Source organism: Perna viridis, chromosome 10, assembly GCF_037379345.1.
Source record: "Perna viridis isolate PV_CMFRI_1.1 ecotype Kerala chromosome 10, ASM3737934v1, whole genome shotgun sequence".
Taxonomy (NCBI): domain Eukaryota; kingdom Metazoa; phylum Mollusca; class Bivalvia; order Mytilida; family Mytilidae; genus Perna; species Perna viridis.
The window spans coordinates 37,331,241-37,350,442 of record NC_142454.1 but is presented as its reverse complement, the minus strand read 5'-3'; the positions used below and the strand labels follow the sequence as shown (position 1 = coordinate 37,350,442).

Sequence of the window (19,202 nt, the reverse complement as noted above, 5' to 3'; positions counted from 1 at the left end):
CGCTTTGCTTCTAGCTTGAGCAATGCTTAATTCTTGTAAATATTGTATTTTATTGAAGCAATATTTCTTTGAAAGCTATTTCCATGAATGTGTTAATGTTCTTAATGAAAAGTTCCTGTGTTTATTTGTGTAAAATTAATTTGGACCATTATATAACACAATCTTGACAATAGAAAATCTACACTGAGATCATACCTCTCACCTGGATTGAATGACGATCATATTACAGAGCAGTGAAGTGTTCATTTCATTGAAATTGGTAAAATAGATGTTCATAACTGTTGGATGGAAATATCTGATTATTGAAATGTTAATGTACAACCAGTGACAGTTGGAATTTTATTGATTATAAGCCCATATGCACTGCTATGCATCTTCATATTTTCTCTATTCATACTATCTCAAATAAGTGTTTGTAGTGTTGAGAATATTAATTTAGATTTTTCTCTGTTTTCACCCATATCTTTAGGCTTAAGCCATCAAGGTATGATTAGAATAGTTGGTCAAGTTCTGGAAACAAAGAATTATTTAAATAGTCCTTAGTACACACTGTTGCAATATTATTTTGACTCCCAATGAATGGAATGTTTTCAAATTTGGTGTGTTGCCTGATACAGAATGGATATACATTGAAAGTTATTTTGGTTGCTGTCTGATATTAACTTCCTGAAGGAGTAGAGGTATGCCTAGCATGACAATGTGTGCAAATTCATGCTTTTCATTACACAAGTTTTTGGTATTCTCCTACTTGCAGGGTTAACAGGTAGAAATTGATTAGTAGCAAAAGTAAATCAGTTTATCTTCTCAAAGAGAATAATTTGCCCTCAATTGGTTGGAAATTGATACCCCTTATGATGGAAGATGCTTAAGAAATAGCTAATAACAATCATAGAAGAATTGAAATGTATTATTTATTACTTTCAGCTGCTTACTTTCTGGCTGAAACTGGATACACTTGAAGAGCTTTTTGTTAATCTAATGATTATGGCTCTTGTCAAGCTAAAAATAGCATCCGCAATTAGCATCCAGTTTTCACATGTTTATTACTCTTCCCACAGGTTAAGGTTGTTTTGCATTTTGTGATATGATTTAATCTATTTAAATGAGATTATGTAAAAGTGATGTAGTTTTAAATTTCTTCCCTTTGTTTATTGTTAGTTCCTTATCAATGAGAAATATCTTGTGCTCTTTGCACTACTGATGAAAACAGCTCTATACAGATAAAACAGTTGAATTCAATTTATTACAAAATTCAAATGGTCTAATTTTCCAAGATACCTGAATGCAGGGTTGATATTCCCTCGGTTGTCCTTCAAGAAACACTGTCGGTCTCATCTAACATCTCTAGGGCAAAATTTACTATTGTTGACCGTTCTGACTGTAAATTTTCCCGAACTCAGCTGAATTAGGATATGTGAAATCCATTTTTTAATTTGCTTGTTCAAACCTTAAATTTAACAGATGTCTATCAGAAATTCCACCCAAATACTCACAAGCAAAAAACAGCTTGTACAGGTTCTCTGACCAACTTCAGGCTTGATGCCTAAGTTTCACACCATGATTTCGTCTGCTAAAGTGACTAAATGTAATTTTGACTTCTAGAATTGTGGGTGTTATATTTAGATTTGGTTGACATACTTGTGCCATGTCTTGAACTATGAAATTCGTTAATATTTTTTGTCTTTCTCTTTTCAGTCTGACAGAATTGCTATGTACTTGTTGTATACAGAGTCTATGACAATGTTTATATTATGTGCATGTGCCATGGAAAAAGAAGAACGCAAACCAGCAGATATTAATAGAATGTATTCTGATACCCTTAATCTGATATCGTAAGTATAGAAATAGAAGCAGTGATGGTTTTATGGAAAGAAAGATTATGGCTGTAGAAAAGTTTTCATGCTCACTAGAAGATTACCGCTCTTGAAAAGTCTGTATTCAGAGTTTACCGCTAGGATTGAAAGTGAATTTATATTTGCACCTATATCTTTCCATTTACAGGGGAGACATTTAGTATAGGTACTGTCTGGTTCTATCTTGCTTCTCATATTCATAGATTTGATTAAAACCTCGCAAGATACATCTTTTAAATAAACAAGACAGACTAAATTTGTGAGGTTTTTATCCCCAAAAAAAAAATGGCACTAAAACTTAAAATACTTTTGCGACATGTGTGCTTCCTTAGTAAAAATTTTTATGGTAAAGCCATCATCTTGTAGTATGGATATATTGTTGATTATCAAGATTATACTCACTTTGACTGTCTTATATCAATTCATTTTTCTGATATCCGTAAAAAATATGTAAAAATTTAATGTGAGCAGCAACAATTCAGTTTATACTGTTTCTATTTTGACTGTTTAATATTGTTATTTTTAATCCTTAATAACTCTCTGAACCTCATTCTATCACTTGTGACCTTTATCAGTTTAAATATAGAAATACTATGGTTCTTAAATTAATTGCTCTGGTTCCTTTAACTGTAGATCAGACTTCCAGAAAATATCTATTTTTGTCCTGTTATTACTTACAAGACATTTTTTTCTTGTATTGAGATCAATACTAGACAAAACCAAGACCTGACAGTGTCTTCATGTAGAGAACAAATTCAACTTTACCATTTCATGCAGCTTCGAACTTGAGTGATTTAATAATAGATAATGGAGAAATTCAATACTTTGGCAACAAGAATGATTAACAACCCTCCTATTCTTGAACTTTGACTTTTAACCTTTGATAAAGGAATCAAATTACATAATATTGTCAGTTATTTTTTATAGTGTTGTTTATGTCAGAAAATATTAAAAAGGTATGAAAACAACAGTAACATAAATTTTATGGTAATTTTCTATAATGGCAGGTGTATGAGGATGTTTGAAATCCTTCCTACTATTTTTTGGAGAAAATAAATACATTAATAAATATGCATTATTTGGACAAGAAATGCCAAATGGTAGTATAGAACCCACTCTTTTCTTATAATAGATTGCATTATATCCATGAGGAATATAAACAACTTTGTTTTTTTGGGAGAGGTCTTTTACAGTAATTTTTTTTTTTTTAAATTTTTTTTAAAAATTTGCATGGTAACTTTAAGAATTAGTTTGCTTTAGACAAAGTACATTTGAACCTTCAAAATGGGTTTCATGCTATATCCTGCAGTGTATTAGATATTTGTAGGAAAGAAGAAATAAGCTTCTTCCTCCTGAGCCGGAGTCAAATTAAAACACTGTAATTAACTTAGATTGAGCTTGATATTTTTTTTCCATCAAGTTAAGTCTGAAGAAGCTGATAAAATTATCTCTTTTCAAATCCACGGAAATTACTACCTGTATTGGGTCCTGCTAATTTGTGTGTCTATTGATCAGTCACGATTTCAGTAGGTCTGGTTACATTGAATTGACATCAATTTTACATCAGGTAGTCGCTTAACGGCTCATTAATGGAATTTTAAACCTGCTTGGAAATTGATGAAATAAATTGCTGGACAAAGTTGAATACTAAACTGGTTAATTGTTGATGAATTTTAAATCTTATGTGCTGAATAATGAATAAGATATCGTGTGATTTAATGATCTCTGGCTTGTGAGAAAGTTTTGATTGTGTTCTTTCAAAGTAGTTCTTTTATTATTCCCCTGCGCCTTCTTCCTTTATTCTATAATGGCTTGAGTAGAATTGATTCTATTGTAGGAACAATAAAATCAATCTGAACATATGCATGTTTAATTGAAAAAAAAAACCATCATATTAAGATATTTTTTTTAATTGAAGTTAAAAGTGAAATATTGTTGTTGGGACATGTATTTCATTATCAGTCATCTTACTACCAGTAGTTATAACGTCGTTTTTTGGTTAATGAAAACTTTTATGGCTTTCAAACCTTTCTCCTTTGGCGTATAACTATCTAGTTTCAAAGGCTACTTTTAGGACTTATTGTCATCCTTTAGGCATTCTCTATTTGAAGCAGTTGTAGTAGCTTGATAGAAAATAGGATCTTCTTTTGTACAGCCTATTAATAAGTCATTAGACGACTTTCAGGGTAATGATACTTCTTTGAGGGAAGAGGTTTTTAGTTGATATACCGTTGCCATGGAATTTTGAATTTCAAACTTAGAAATTTTGCTTTAAAGGTTTTTTTCTGGACTTAAATTGAACAAAATCAACAAGGTCAGTTTCTGCCAAGTTGTTGATTATATTACCTGGCAAGATTGTCTTGTATAATTGGGAATCTGTGTGTTGAATATCTGCAGTATTGAAACAGTAGTACCACTGGCACGTTCATGAGATGATTTGATGAAGTTAAGATTTTCATGAAACTTAGAAATGTTATTAATTGTGAAAGACTTCAAGTATGAAAAAAAAAAATTTCCATGGTGTCATATTTGACTTGAAAGCCCTAGTTTAAATTAGGCATTATTTTGTTAGTCTCATTTAGGCCATTTTGTTATCAGGTCTGTCTGCCTGTTAATCAGGAAGTTTGATACATCTGTACCTCCCAATATTATTTGTGAGATATTTCACTTGATAAAGTTAATATTTTAAGTTTTGATAAGACCAGCCATCGATAAGTCATTACTTCTATGAAAACCAAGTTTACTTTTTTTTTTCAATTTGAAAATGTTGAAAACATGAATTAATTATTCATTCAGTAAGACGTGCAAAAATTCTGAGGAATTATTATGTGAAACACCTATTGTGATGTCAAGTCCTTATACGAAGTTTTTTTGCAATTCTTTTTTTACACGAAAAAAGTATGAATGACTTGTCAATAATCGTGTGAAGTGGTAATTCTCCTGACAAAGAAAGCCTGCATTTAGAACAATAGTATTAGTGTATTGATCAGCTGTTTAACGCACTTGTAATGCAATATGTGCAGTTGTGGTTGTTTACTTTGAAGTTTTTCTGCTTAGTAAACGATGATAGATTTCCTGTGGTAAAAATAACATGTGTTTGTGTCCTTGATGAAATGAAGTGATAACATAGTACTTACAACATACCAGTGTAAATTATAGTTTAACCAATTTTTTTATCAGTAAAATGCACATTGCAGTTTACTTGTTTTAGTGCCTAATATAAATATTAAAAATTTCTCTGTATGAGATAATGATATTGTAAAATCAGAAATTGCTGTATGCATTTATTTTTGTGATTTTGTCATTAAGTGTAATTTTTTCCAGAAAACATCCAAACTAGTGCAAGGTTTAGATATTGTTATTAGGGGCCAAGGATTGTTTGGATTATAATGAAAATATTAGTGTTGTGGTTTATCTATCATAAAAAGGAGGAGGGCATGTTCATAGATATGTACACTTATTTTTATTTCACATTATTTGAATCAGAAAAAGCACTAATAAAGTAAGAGTTTTGTTTTTATTTTATGGGGAAGAGTGTCAGTGAACAATGATTTAATTGATAAATCTGTATTGTTCCAACTTATTCTTGCCTTCCTGTGGCATATTGATCATGTTAACAATTTTTTCCTGGAACTCTCAACATGTTCTTTATCTGAAAGATAGAAATCTTACCCTCACTTTAATTTGTGTGTGAATTATTTTAAAACTGTTAATGTGAATTTTTAATCCACCAACTTGAAGACATTTCCATTGGCTTTAAATATTTAAATAGAGTTATGTAATCCGTTGATGACAACTAGAAATGTCATGGCGATAATGCATCACACATTTAATCATTCAATAGCTTTTTCTAAGTGATAGTTTCTGTAAGAATCAGGCAGAGGATGAAACCTTGTATGAAAAATGGTGTAATTTCTGTAAAGAGAATGGATGTAGTGTGTATATCAAAAAGTCTACAACCCCTCCTTAACTATTTGCACCATCAAAATCAAGGAAAAAGGATGTTTTGTTTTCACTGAAATGGACTGAAAATGAACATTTCAAGGGCAGATAACTCTAATTAAAGTCTCATTTTTCTAATACTCTATTGAAAATTTTGAACAAATTCAGTGATACAAAGAATCATCCTTGTTGGGTTTTTGACATGCATAGTTAGGATTTTTTCCATTTTGCCTGATTCTTACAAATACTAACACTTAATTCCTGTCTGTCTTGATGAAATTGGGTAGATTTTTTTAGGTGTTTTTAACTTAATATGATCAAGGGTAGCAGTAGTGTTTGTTTTTGTCCTCCTCTGCAGTGTGATGGAAGAATTAAGTAATGGTCAGCATTTGTTGTACCTTCTCCTTCCTTCATTTTGCTGAGGAGGACATTGGTCGCAGGAGAGAACTCAAAAAAATCGATCACTTTTCACTAACTTTTCTAATAACTTACTGCCCTTTAAGGGTAGCAACAAAGGATCTCCATTGGTTACGGTCTTTTGCCATCCTTTCAACAGTTCCCCAGACTTGGTCTCTGCCCTTCATCTCAGCTTCTATGGTTCTTCTCTATGTTGTTTCAGGTCTCCCTCTCTTTCTTTTGCCGTCTGGTGTGGTGTCCAGTGTAAGGCTACTTTGGTATGAGAAGTATTGTCTTTTCTGATGACATGGCCTACCCACTTCCATCTTCTTCTCAGCAGTATTGTTGCCATGTCAAGTTGGTTGCATTTTCTCAAGATATTCAGTACTGATGGTATTGGGTCAGAATATTTGCAACATACGTCTTAAACATTTGGTATGAAATGTTTACAGTTTTGTTCAGTCTTGCTGTGCTATTTTCCAGCACTCAGAGCTGTACAAGAGTGTTGAACGTATCCAACTCTGGTATAGTTTCCTAATTATGTGAGGCAAATGAATGTTATGTTTTATTGCTGTATGAACTAGATCATTTGTATTTCAACTTACTGTCAAGTACATGTATGTATGCTTATAAGTGGCTTATAAAACCTCTAGTAGCTGGTCCTCAAAGAAATGGAATTTTCTTTCATTTAATTGTTTACTTTGCTTTGTTTTAGTCACATCTGTAGAATTAGGCCTACTCCTGAAACTTCAGATACAGAGAAGAAACTAGCAGTATTAATGTAAGTTTATGAATTTTTAAAAACTTGATAGTTTTTTGTTTTCCCCAGGAAGGTAGCAACAATTGGAAAAGTGGAAATTTTCATGGGATTTTATTTTCAGGATTTGCTTAGTCAAATATTTTGCATGGGTAATTTCAGTATAAGTTGTCTCTTAATGTGTGGGGGGTGGGGGGAAAGATTGAGCAAGGAAATTTTTGCAAGTTTTTTTTTTTTCTTTAAAATATTTGCAAATTGAATTTAGGGAAAGTTACCACTATTATCACATGATTACAGTACAATGTTATAAAGATTGGTTTTAAGATCATACTATTAAATTTTACTTAACAAGTTTTTCCATGAAAATATCTGAACATTAAACAAAAATGTTAGCAGGAATCATATAAAACCTGGTTTTTGCCTTGTTTGTTTCCATGGTATGCCATCTGTTCACTTTATTGCTGCCATCAAAATATTTTTCAAATCAATAAAGTGAGAAAATTCTACATCTTGACCTATTTTAGCTCCTGTTACGAATGTAGATTACTGTCCATTGGTTGATTAGGGTAATATTGTTCGATATTTTAAAAAATTATTTATTTTCAGTATTTTAACCTAGAATTGTCTTTGAAATATTAAATTTTACCTGTGTCACCAATGTATTATGTATTATTAAAATTCTGCATAGTGCTAATTTACCTTTTAAGATGCACACTCACATTATAGGGAAATTTTGTCAATTTTTTTTTTTTTTTTTTTTTTTTTTTTTTTAGGCGATGAAAGATGTGGTTTTTTTTTACCTTGTCCCTTATCTTCTACTTTCAGATTTAGAATCCAGTCAATTCTTTGTTATAAGCTGTATAAACTGAAGAAAAATGAGGCATTGAAGTTCAAGAAAATCATTGATGAACATAACAAGGTTGGTTTTGATTGTGATCTAGGGGACATAACTCCGCTTGCTTTTAGATTTTTAGAAAAAAATGTGAAACAATCCTGTTTAATCTAGAAAAATCAGGGATTGACAAACCAGTAACTGTATAATTTGATGTGGGTTAAGAAAAGAAAATGACAATTAAAGAACAAAAAAAGGAATGGATTTCTTCAGAAAAATTAAGTCCCTGCCTGAAGTAAACTTTATTGTATGTTTTTTTTTAATCCCTACTCTACAAGGTGAAGTGGAATCACCTTGTCTTTCTGTCCATCCACATACCTGTTACCCTTTGGAACAGTTCATGGGGAGATTTTTATGTAAAAGCAAATGTTTTATGTTGAAATTTTATTATTGAGTAAATTTTATAGAAAATATTGTGAAAATATTCAAAAACTTCCCACAAATCTCATTTTCTTATATGGGAGATTCTGAATTTTTCATCGTTTTTGTGGGAGTCTCCCGTTTTATGTTGGAGGATTAACAGGTATGCATTCATCCAAATTGGTCTCAATCATCCTAGCTATTAATTGAAAAAAAAAACTATTTCAAATTTGTCATGAAACTAAATGTGGTGGTACATAATTAACAATATTTCCGAAACAATGAGTCCACATTTTTTTTATGGATGCAAGAATTGTCATAAGATAGAATTATCATTTTTGAAAACAATAAATCTGAAAGCATCATTTATCATCAGTCATTACAGAGACCAAGAAGGTTGATACATTATATCAAACATCCTTGCCTAAACAAGGCAAGTATAAAGTTATAATCTGTTGGTTGTTGCAGCTGTTTACTGTTTTGATATCTTTTATTTTTTCTTCTTTTTTTTTTTTTTTAGCATTTCCTGGTTTTGTTTTGTTGTAAAACGAAATTTATTTATTGAACTTAGGGTCTTTTAGTACTGTTTGTTTTTTTATGTTTGTGTATTCATTATTTAATTATTTTTTTTTCAAGTCGAATTTAAATATTCAGCATCAACAGCAGAGGAAGAAATATAACAATAGTGGTTTTAAAAATGGAAAAATGTCGTTTTCAAAATATGTTTTCATATTCAGAATTTCAAGAAAGTCATACACAGAATTTCATACAGTTTTATTTTGGTCTCTCAGAATTCATTGATTTTTCTTTTAACTCTTTTAGTTTTGGTTCCATGAAAAATTGATTTTGATTTAAAAAAAATAAAAACCATCTCAAAATGGGAAAAATGGACATTGTATCATAAAAAATTGTTGGGGCTTTTTTGTATTTATTTTGAGATTGAATATAAATAATTTTTTTTTTACAGTCCTCCTCATCTAAACCTGCTCATGCACCATCTCCTCACTGGAACAATCGGTCAACTCCATCACCAATGTCTCCATCACCTTCACCAGCAGGTAGTGTCTGCTCTCAAGGCTCGCAGGTACGTACAGACGCACGTAATATGCATAGTGATTATTTGAAAGTTTGTGGTCCAAAGATTCAGTTCAAATCATTTTTCCATATTTATAGCATGGTTTTGATTCATGATTGAAGGATGGGGGGGGGGAAATGTTGAAACGCAGCAAAAATCAAAATCAGTGAATGACAGCTTACAAAAAGACCAACTTGAAGAGTCAGTTTCCATATCAGATATGACACTTAAAAGTGAGATATTAAGTGCTCTTTTTAATCATACACTTGATGTCTATATATAAACTTTTGTTTTTTTGCTGATTGTCAAGTGGAAAAGTGTCATAGTTGAACTTTCTAAAATGTGTCTATTTATAGACAAGAAATACTGTTTGTTAGAGTGATAGTTTCTATAAATATCTCCACCCCTCTGTCATTTTCAACTGTCTTGGGCAAAATGTAATGCCTATTCTTATTTTGTGTTGCTTTTTTCCTTTCCAACTTTGGCGTGCACAATAATCATGTTTATCTGTTCTGATATTGCCTAAGTCATTTGCAATTAAGCATGGAAAATATTGTTAATCAGTTTGTATTGCTCCAATCATTTTAATCTAAGCATGCAAAATAATGTTAATACTTTTTTTTACAGGGAAGTGCTGATTTTACCCCATCAAAGATGATGAATGGTAACATATCGAGCCAACCAACCATGTCATCGCCGGGGACGGTTGCCGTTCCTCAGCGAATACATTCCATTACACAACAATATCTTAGTATAGTTGGTTATTCTGTACAGTGCCATGAATACTGGGATCAAGCTGACTTAGTCTTATCAGATCTTAAAGGTAAACAAATAAAATATTGAGTGAAATAGACAAAATAGTTCGTTGTTCAAAATCATCAGGAACGTCCTGTTTTGTCGATGCACTGAAACATGAATGGCTCAAATTCTTGGAAAGGACATAATTTGAAACAATGTATATAGATGGGAGGTGATTGTTTGAACTTTTAAGTACCATTATGTGTAAGAATTGGGCTATAGGTGGCTCATCATTTTTTCTCAATTTTGTCTTTTATGCCTCAAATACATTCATTTCATTTAGAAATTATGGAAAAGCAATTTAGTTTTATTCTGAAGCACATCTTTGTATGACATAGATATTTTTTGACTGCTTGTATAGGGAAAAAGCACTGGTAAATTTCCCCACCATTTTCCCATAGTGCATTTCAACTTAATTTGACCTCTCAATATCTTACAAAGGCAATCTTCTTAAACACTTTGATGGTTGTTTCTGGAGGTTATGAGGTATAAAGACTTGGATAATTTCATAAATCTCTGTGTTTTTGTTTTTGTTTTTGTTTTTTTTTTTTTCATTTACCTCACCTTATACACAATTTTGCCTGATTTTAAATCAGAGAAATACTTAACACAATTTCAGGAAGTCTTGCATATTCCTGTGGGTTGAGACATCAGTGATGTAAGAACATGACATTGAATTTTCAACAAGGTCAAATGTTATCTGAGTACAAACAGCTCTGTCCCTCTTTGGCAGAAAATCACATTTAATTGATGTTGCCAACAATACAAACAAACAAACAAAAAATATTTGAAATGAAAAATATCAAAGATTAATCAAGGGAACCGAGGTTAGTGAGACTGACAGTTGTAGACGTAATGGATGTATAATGCCATTGCAGTACAGTAAGAAAGAAAATGATAGGTGTATTCTAGAATGCCTTGTTTTATAATGATTATTTATGAGAAAATGATAGGTGTATTTTAGAATGCCTTGTTTTATAATGATTATCTATAAGACCTTAGTTCTTTGGGTATCTCATCCAATTTATCACTTGCTCTTATTACCTGTCATGAAACATTTCACACCATGTGTAAACCGATGTACCAGCATGAGTTAAGCAAAAGTTTTAGAGGGGTTTAGGCTTGCTTCCCTATAACATTACAATATTTATTGACCTATGTGTTTCTTTTATAGATTTTTATGAAGATATTGATGAACAGTGTGGTTCTCTATCAATACATTCTTCAGTACCAGATCTGGTCTACTATGTACAAACTGGTCTACAGAAAATCAAGGATACATCTTGATAACATAATTTTTTTTCTAATCCCTTTGGCAGCTACCCGCTGACTCCATTGTGATATACACGGCATTCTACAGGTCTTCCAAACCCTCAGTTGTCTTACTTTGGAAGGTCTAAGGATAACAAAGTCTTTACAGTTCCTCAATTGTCTTACCATTAAATGTCTTCGGATAACCTTGTCAAGTTATGATTAGGAATTATGCATCCATCATCCATGAAGTTGCTAAGGATACTTCTTTTTTTCTCTCTGAGGAATTGTACAAATAGATATTCAGTGATTCTGCTGTGAAAAGATGGATATTCTCATCATAAATTTTGATGCTTGGATTACAACAGTTTTGCAGATTCAACTTTTTCTGTTTAATATGTGATCTCTGGCAATGGGATTTCAGTGGTGTGACAATTCCACAACAATAACAACAACAACAAAGTGGATTTCTTTCTTTAACCTTAGAGTTTCTGATAACATGGATTATTCTTCTTAAAGAGAAGATAGTACAGAAAGCAGAAAAGTCATGGACATATTTTTCTATTATCCAATTTACTGATTTTGTAAGAATGTGTTCAAATTAGAATATGATAACAGTGGTGTAGAATCATACAATATTGTTGAAAAACTTGTAAAAGTCTGCTACAGGCAATTCAGAAAAACTGTTTGACATATAATATTACTTTAACGATTTTTCGACATGTGGTCATAAAAGCTTTGCATCTAGGGCATCATTTTGAATTGATTTTTAATAGTCTTGTTATTAATTTCAATTGCTTTTGTTTTTTTTCAAACTAGGCCTTCATGGCTATAAAATTATGATTCAATTTTCTTCTCAGACTTTCATTGGTTAGTATCTCAAGAATCTTGTTGGGTACTTGTTAAGCATATATTATGTATTCTGTAAATCTAATATTTTGGGAAAAAAGTAGAAATGCTCAACCTAATCCACATGCTTGTGTCTGTCACATAGTAAGCAATACACAATTGTGTCTTTCTGATTGAGTTTTGTGCAAAACCATTACAACTTTAGTGTACCTAGGTGAAACTGATTCTACTTTCTCTTTATTGTTACTATTTATAGAATTTGTTATGTAATTTAAATTATTTAAGAAAATGTATGATGATGAATATCGATTTTTTTCATGTTATTTTTTTTCATAGAAAATTGCAAGTGTCTGTTATGAATATAAATGTATGATTATTTATTGGTAAAATGAAGTTTTGCAAATCTTCAACAAGGCCTTTTTGTTACTTACCCTATGCTTAAGACTTGTGAATACATAGGGCAACTGAAAGCTCATAACAAAAATAAGGTTTTTTGTACAGACTTACAGGCATTCTGAGATAATGATTGATAAGTTTATTGAAAATTTTATATGTTATGTTTATATTTTGAGTATTGTAAGAAGACAGAAATTTATCAAGTTTAAATTTTTAGGCTTTATATCATGGACATTCCATAATACAAATTTCCATATTTTTGTACTACACTTGAAGTATTATGTCAAAACGTTCAATTACATAATGAATAATAATGGGATAATAAATTGGAAATAATTAATAGCCAAAATATTATCATTAGTGCGAAGAATGCCTAGATTTAATGAGTGTTCAATCCTCAAGGGTTTTTGGCACGAGTGATCTTATTTTGGTTATTCACGATAACCTATTGATTATCTTATTTATTAAAAAGATTTTCTTCATAATTTATCGATACTTTCAACATGAATTTTTAATTTTGTGATTGGCAGATTGATATCAAAGTTGTGAAGTTGTGGGGGGAGAAAGTCTGAGAGTGAAATTACTGAATTTATTTCACAGTGTGAATTATCTGCTATCTATATAATAAGAGATTTTAATTTAACAAAGATATGGTTTACTTCACAATGACATTAACCAATTATATATGTAGAACTTGAATGGCCAAATGAATTTCTTTTTAAGAACATATCTTTACCTGTAATAGGTGATATTTTTTTACCTGCCAAAGTTTTGTCAAAATTCTAGAGTTATTAATTATATGTTAAAGAATTCAGTTGATACCGTAGTCATACACTCAGTTTATTTTTTTATCTTTAATCTCTTTTTAAAAAGATTTTTTTTCTGTTGACATGACACAGCATTGCATTCCATAGACAAACATGTACATTACTATGGCAACATGTTCTTGCACTACTGCAATATTTATTGTTGATTGAGAAATCTGTAGTAAGCAACTCTGGTCATTAATTAAAAATCAAAAGTTTAGATGCTTACGTTTATTTACATTAATATCTGACAAATAGTTACTGATTCTTGAACACTTAAATGCATTTGAATTCAGATTTCACATGACACTGTATCAAACCTAAAAGTTTTGCAAAAAAATAAGAAAATAATAAGATATATTTAATTGTCAAATTAATAGGGAATATTATTAATTTTTTTTTTTTGATAGAGAAAATATAGATTACAAATTTCAAAACAAACATGTACATATTGCTGATGAAATGGTCTACTTTTGACCAAGCTGATAAAAATCTTCATCGTGTTCAATTGTGAAGTCTCTTTTACTTCTTTAAACTTTCTCTACTCAGTTGCTGTATAAATCTTCATATTAATTCAAATGACAGTTAAATTACTACTAATCCATGATTATCTTAAGTTCAAGTTGGAGCAAATTGTCTGCTATTTGAAATTCTACATGCAAGTGCCCAGAGCATGTCCTATGCTTGTTAAAGGGATTTTGAAATTCTACATGCAAATGCTCAAGAGCATGTCTTATGCTTGTTAAAAGGATTTTGAAATTCTACATGCAATTGCTCAGAGCATGTCCTATGCTTGTTAAAGGGTAAAAATAGCGTGGTTACTTTGCCGGTGTAGTGTTTTCCCAAGAATCTGTCAAAATGATTTTATTTATTGTTCTGATATATATATATATATTTATTGAATATTTGTACATAAACTAGTTATGCATTATTTGACTTTTTCACATAATTGTCTGGCTGAAAAAAATTGGTGTGTTATTTCTATTATAACCTGTGATTTTTTTATCTGGTTTCAATAAGGAAAATATATTGTGTCAAAAAACTCTTGCATTGAATTCAAAATGAAATTATGTAAAACATAACATTGTGGTGGGTGTTCCCACAGTGACGGGATAAGTACACTACAGCACATGTGGTTTTTATGATTTTTGCCTTTCACAGCTGAAGGGGACACAGTAAACAAAACTTATTTGTTACATGCCACATTCAGCAGAAATTCTGGTAATTTTACATGGCTTATGTAGCCTGATAAATTTTCAAAAAGCTGAAACATAAATGTTCACCATGATTGAGCTTAAATGACAAAGTCCATTTGAGTTGTACTGTAATTGCCTAAATTTCACAGTAAATTTCTAAGTGTATGTAATATCAACCAATTGTTTTTCCTTATCCTACTGTTATTGTGATAATAGGGTTCAAAATAAGAAAGTCATATTTTCCTTAAGAATGGGAGATACCTGATTTTTTTATTTACTAAAAAGTTTTAATTGTATGACTTGTTTATTTTAGAATGAAATGGATTATATTTATGAATGTGATAAGAACTAGTTGTGAGAAAATTTGATGGTACTGGTGACCTTGTAACCCTGTGACCTTGACAAAGAAGACAAAACCTTTAAACATCTTAATATGGAGTTTGTAACATAAATGACAATAAAATGATTAGTTATATATTTTATTTTGATCTCTGAATAATTAATAATAATATATATACAAATACATCATATTTATAATTAATTTATTTTTGAACAGAAATCAAATTTTGTCAAACTGCCAAAAAAATGGACATTTGTAATATATTGTTATGCATGTATAGATATCATTTGTCTTGTCTCTCTTTTGGTCTGCAGAGATCAGCAAGAAATGGCACTATGGTGTGTATGCATTGTAAAGAAAATCATTTTAGTTGAATTTGATGGTCTCTTTACAAGCAAATTTATGTATGAAATGAAATATCACTTAAATGTTTGAGAAGACTGTATTGTAAGCTGATTGAAAAATGATAATCTCTGTATGTCTTTTTTTCAAAGTGATTTGAAATTATCTCATTATTATTACAAAATTCTGTATACTTATATGCATTGTACATTGTTGACAATTTTTTTTTATTTGTAAGTACACATAAAGAAAAAATTTAACACAAAAATTTATTTCAAATTATGTAATTTACTGTATACTTTGCATATACATCATAATGCCATGCTTGTTTTTTTTTTGTTTTTTGTTTGTTTTTTTGTTTTTGTTTTTGTCTCTGTGGGTCATTCTTTACTGTTAAAACACAAAGTGGGGCAAGTTTTCCCTTGAACCTGTTTTCCCTTTTAAAGGATTAATGAGAAATGATTTATTCTAGAATAATTCTTGGCAACTGGAGGCAGTCAGAGCAGGATAAATGTTAGTTCTTGGGGAAATGACCCTGATTTGTGATAGCATTATTTTGATAATTTACAAGGGTACTTGGGTCTCATGATCAGCCTTTTACATTGTTTAATCATCTATTACATATGCTTTAAACATCTTTAATACTTGTAGTTGGTTGTTAATTGTTTTTATAATCTCGTTGAATGTTGATGTACAAAGTGATATTTATTTTCTCAAGCCTTCCAGAATCCTTGTCAGTGTTGCTCCTAATGTGAAAAGTTGTCCACCTAGTCAAGTTGATAATTCACTTGTTTAATGATTTTGTTAATTACATACTTCATTTGGTTCAATGTGTTGAGAGTTATTTTATGGTAAGTTTTTGGGGGGAGGTGGGGGAGGCATGAGATCCAGAATACTTAAATGAAGTGTATACTTAGGGATATAATAAATATTAACTCTGTGGTTTAAGTAACACAGAGTATTAACTTGAAAAGAGAATTAACATTTATATAGACCTTTTAAATGGAGCCCAATTTAATAACTCTCCACACAACTCTCCCTCTTTTTTTTATTTATGTCAACTCTACTTCATTTTGCTCTATGCAATCAAAACTTAATTAACTATAAACAGTGCTAACTTTGATGGTACTCTATGTTTTAAAATGTGCTAATTAAATGCTAATCTGTTGTGTACTTGGTGCTAGTAATAAAACTTGTGCTAGTTGGTGCTGACTAATTGATATTCATTGGGGAGGGGGAGGGCTAGACTTGTGCTACATTTACTGGCATATAAATTTGATATAACTTATGTATTTTTTTTTACATTTTCTTAATTTCATTTCTTCACAAATCAAGTATTAATTTTTCCAAGATTGCTGACTTACTGGAGTGACTTGTTTTAAAAATTTGAAGTCTATGTGCCTAAGTTTTGATAATACCAGAGGTTTAGCAAACCATATGAATCTTTGTTGTGCACTATTGGGAAGAGATAGAATACTATAAACTATGGAAATTTTTTTATTTTCACCTTTTCACCTTTTGACTTTTAATCCAAAAATAGAAGTGTTGACAGTATTTTATCAAAGAAGTTGTAATGAATGTTGACCTTTAAGTCTAGTCTGAAATGGCTTGATGAAAAAAGAAAAAACAACAAGTATCTCAGTTTGCAGTACTGGCCCTGGTACCACAAACTTGAAAGATTACTTAAATCTGAGTATATTCTTAACTATTCATGATATCATAAATTTTCTGGAAGTTCCGTGGAAGTTGAGAATATTCTAAGAATCAAATAACTTGCAGGTTTAGTGACACCAGAGCCTACTTCTGAAAGATATACAGTGTAGCATTATTTAAAGGAATATCCATTGGTTAGTGTCTGCAATATTGTCATCAATGCCTTCATTTGTTACTGGAGAAAGTCTGTGCAATTTAATGAGTTTGCACCTGAGTGTATGTTTTGACATGATCTGAGATTTGTTTTATGATAAATTGCCTTTTAACTAATTTAAGTAAGTGTAACCAACCAAATTTACACTACTTGGTCAAAGAAATTATATTGTAAACCTAGAGAGTAAATCAGAAGTGACGTTTTGTTGAATCACAACCTGAAAACTAAACATCCAAAAATGTTTTAATAGTGTGAGGTTAGTAAGTATTGCCTTTCTGGTAACATTGTTTTTATGATCGGCAAAATATATTTGTTTGAATGTTAATAACCTACACTAAAAGAATGTCAGTCTCTGTAAGAATCAGGCAGTGGGTGAAATCTGATATAACCTGCAATTTTGATAGTGTAATTTGGCTATTTGTACCATCATTTAGGATTTAAGACAAGATTTTTAGTCAAGTGAGTTACAATGTCAATGAAATGCTTTCCAAATGTACATCTCAAGGACAGATAACTAAAACGCCTCAAATTTCCAAATATATCCCATGATGCAGAGATCAAATAGTAGCAATTTCAAATAGATGATCCTTCTTTGAATGGAATGAAAATAATCTCTCACATCAGTGGGTTTTTGATGTAAATGTTTCATTTTTTCCCATTTTGCCTGACTCTTAAAAAGACTTACTTAAATGTTGTTAGGAGGTTTTATAGAGGACAACAATAATTAATGGTTTCTTTAGAGTTATTGCTGTTGTAAATATAAAGGAACTATCTATATCATTCCAAATTCTGTGATCTAAGAAAACTAGTGTATTGTTTTGTTATCAAGTCAGTTATCTAGAATTAAGTAAGAATCAAATTCTTTGAACCATGAAAAAATCAAAAAGTACACTGGTAAGTATTGAATAGGATTGACATATCAGAATTTTATTCTGTTTGATTGTATTTTTTTTTTTAATCTTTAAAGTCTTCTGATAAATAAGCAAGATATGAATCAGATCTGTGATGTTAGTTTCAACATTCAGTCTGGTATGACCTTGATTTTTTCATGGTTCTGTTCCCACTAGTAGTATTGAAAGGTAACCATGGCTTCATTTATAAATTCCTGTGGATGAAAAATGGGTAATTTAAGATTTTAGATTTTTACAGACAGGTTTTGTAATTTTAACTGTGTGATATCTATGAAATAAGCAGTTCAGTTAAAAGTTCAAGGCTTTTAAACAGTGTATTGCATAATGCTCATATTTTTTAAATTGTATCTCATAGCTATGACTAAATTCAATTAAATTTCTTTGTTAAGACACACAGATTTTATGAGTATAATGAAGTGATTTCATTAGCAGTAGCAGCCCAAACCATCTGCTTCAAACTACATTCTGAATTTTTATTTACTCATCTTCAGTAAGTAGTCATAATTCACCAGCTCAAAATCTCAAATGTTTAGTTAGTCTGTTTGCCAAAATTTAAGGCGAATGCTGGCCGTGTAAATGGTGTTTACATATACTTGACTGTTTGTTTTGTCATTATTTGTAAAATAAGTATTAATTTATCAGGGATAGCTTTCACTATTTCTTCTCATGTTCTCATCTATTGTTGGTTCTACTCATTGTCTGTAGAAAGACCAGCAGTTATGCTCTTTGTGTTAAATATTGACCATTGACCTCTGAACCATGGTTGCCTTGCAAAGAAAAGTATTCTGTGTTCAACAATGTCGCATTAATGATATTTAGTAACATGTAAAAGAAGCATGTGCAATGAAATTATTTATATTTGACAGAATTATGCATTATTTTTTGTTTGTTTACATCACCATGACGACAGGTTGTGATGATGCAATTGTTTATTTTGCTGTTTCATCATCTTTTTTTTTTTTTTTTCGTTCTACAATTGTTCTCTCTCACATTATTGAAGTATGTATGAAATGTGCTCATTATTTTTGTAAATTTGCAACAATAAATAACTATGTTGAGTAACCAATTTGTATAATTTTCATTGACTTTGAAAGAAAATGTGTTGGTCTTCAAATTAAATGTTGACCAAAGTATATACTTCATGTTCATTATTAAAATGACACAAATGTAA

General features: G+C 30.6%; 1 protein-coding gene across 3 annotated transcripts in view; it reads left to right on the top strand.

Moving 5' to 3' along the window:
- LOC148605656 (uncharacterized) overlaps positions 1-19,202 on the top strand; it is an 87,005-nt gene extending 67,803 nt beyond the window's left edge. For 2 of the 3 annotated variants that reach the window (XM_088548349.1, XM_088548348.1), the window contains 6 exons: positions 1,696-1,832; positions 6,907-6,972; positions 7,774-7,867; positions 9,168-9,284; positions 9,903-10,098; positions 11,248-19,202. In XM_088548349.1, the coding sequence (XP_088404475.1) occupies positions 1,696-1,832; positions 6,907-6,972; positions 7,774-7,867; positions 9,168-9,284; positions 9,903-10,098; positions 11,248-11,360 (723 nt within the window). In that variant the 3' untranslated portion in view covers positions 11,361-19,202. Of the gene's footprint in view, positions 1-1,695; positions 1,833-6,906; positions 6,973-7,773; positions 7,868-8,576; positions 8,787-9,167; positions 9,285-9,902; positions 10,099-11,247 lie in introns of those variants that run through there. The other variant, XM_088548350.1, reaches the window with a different exon arrangement.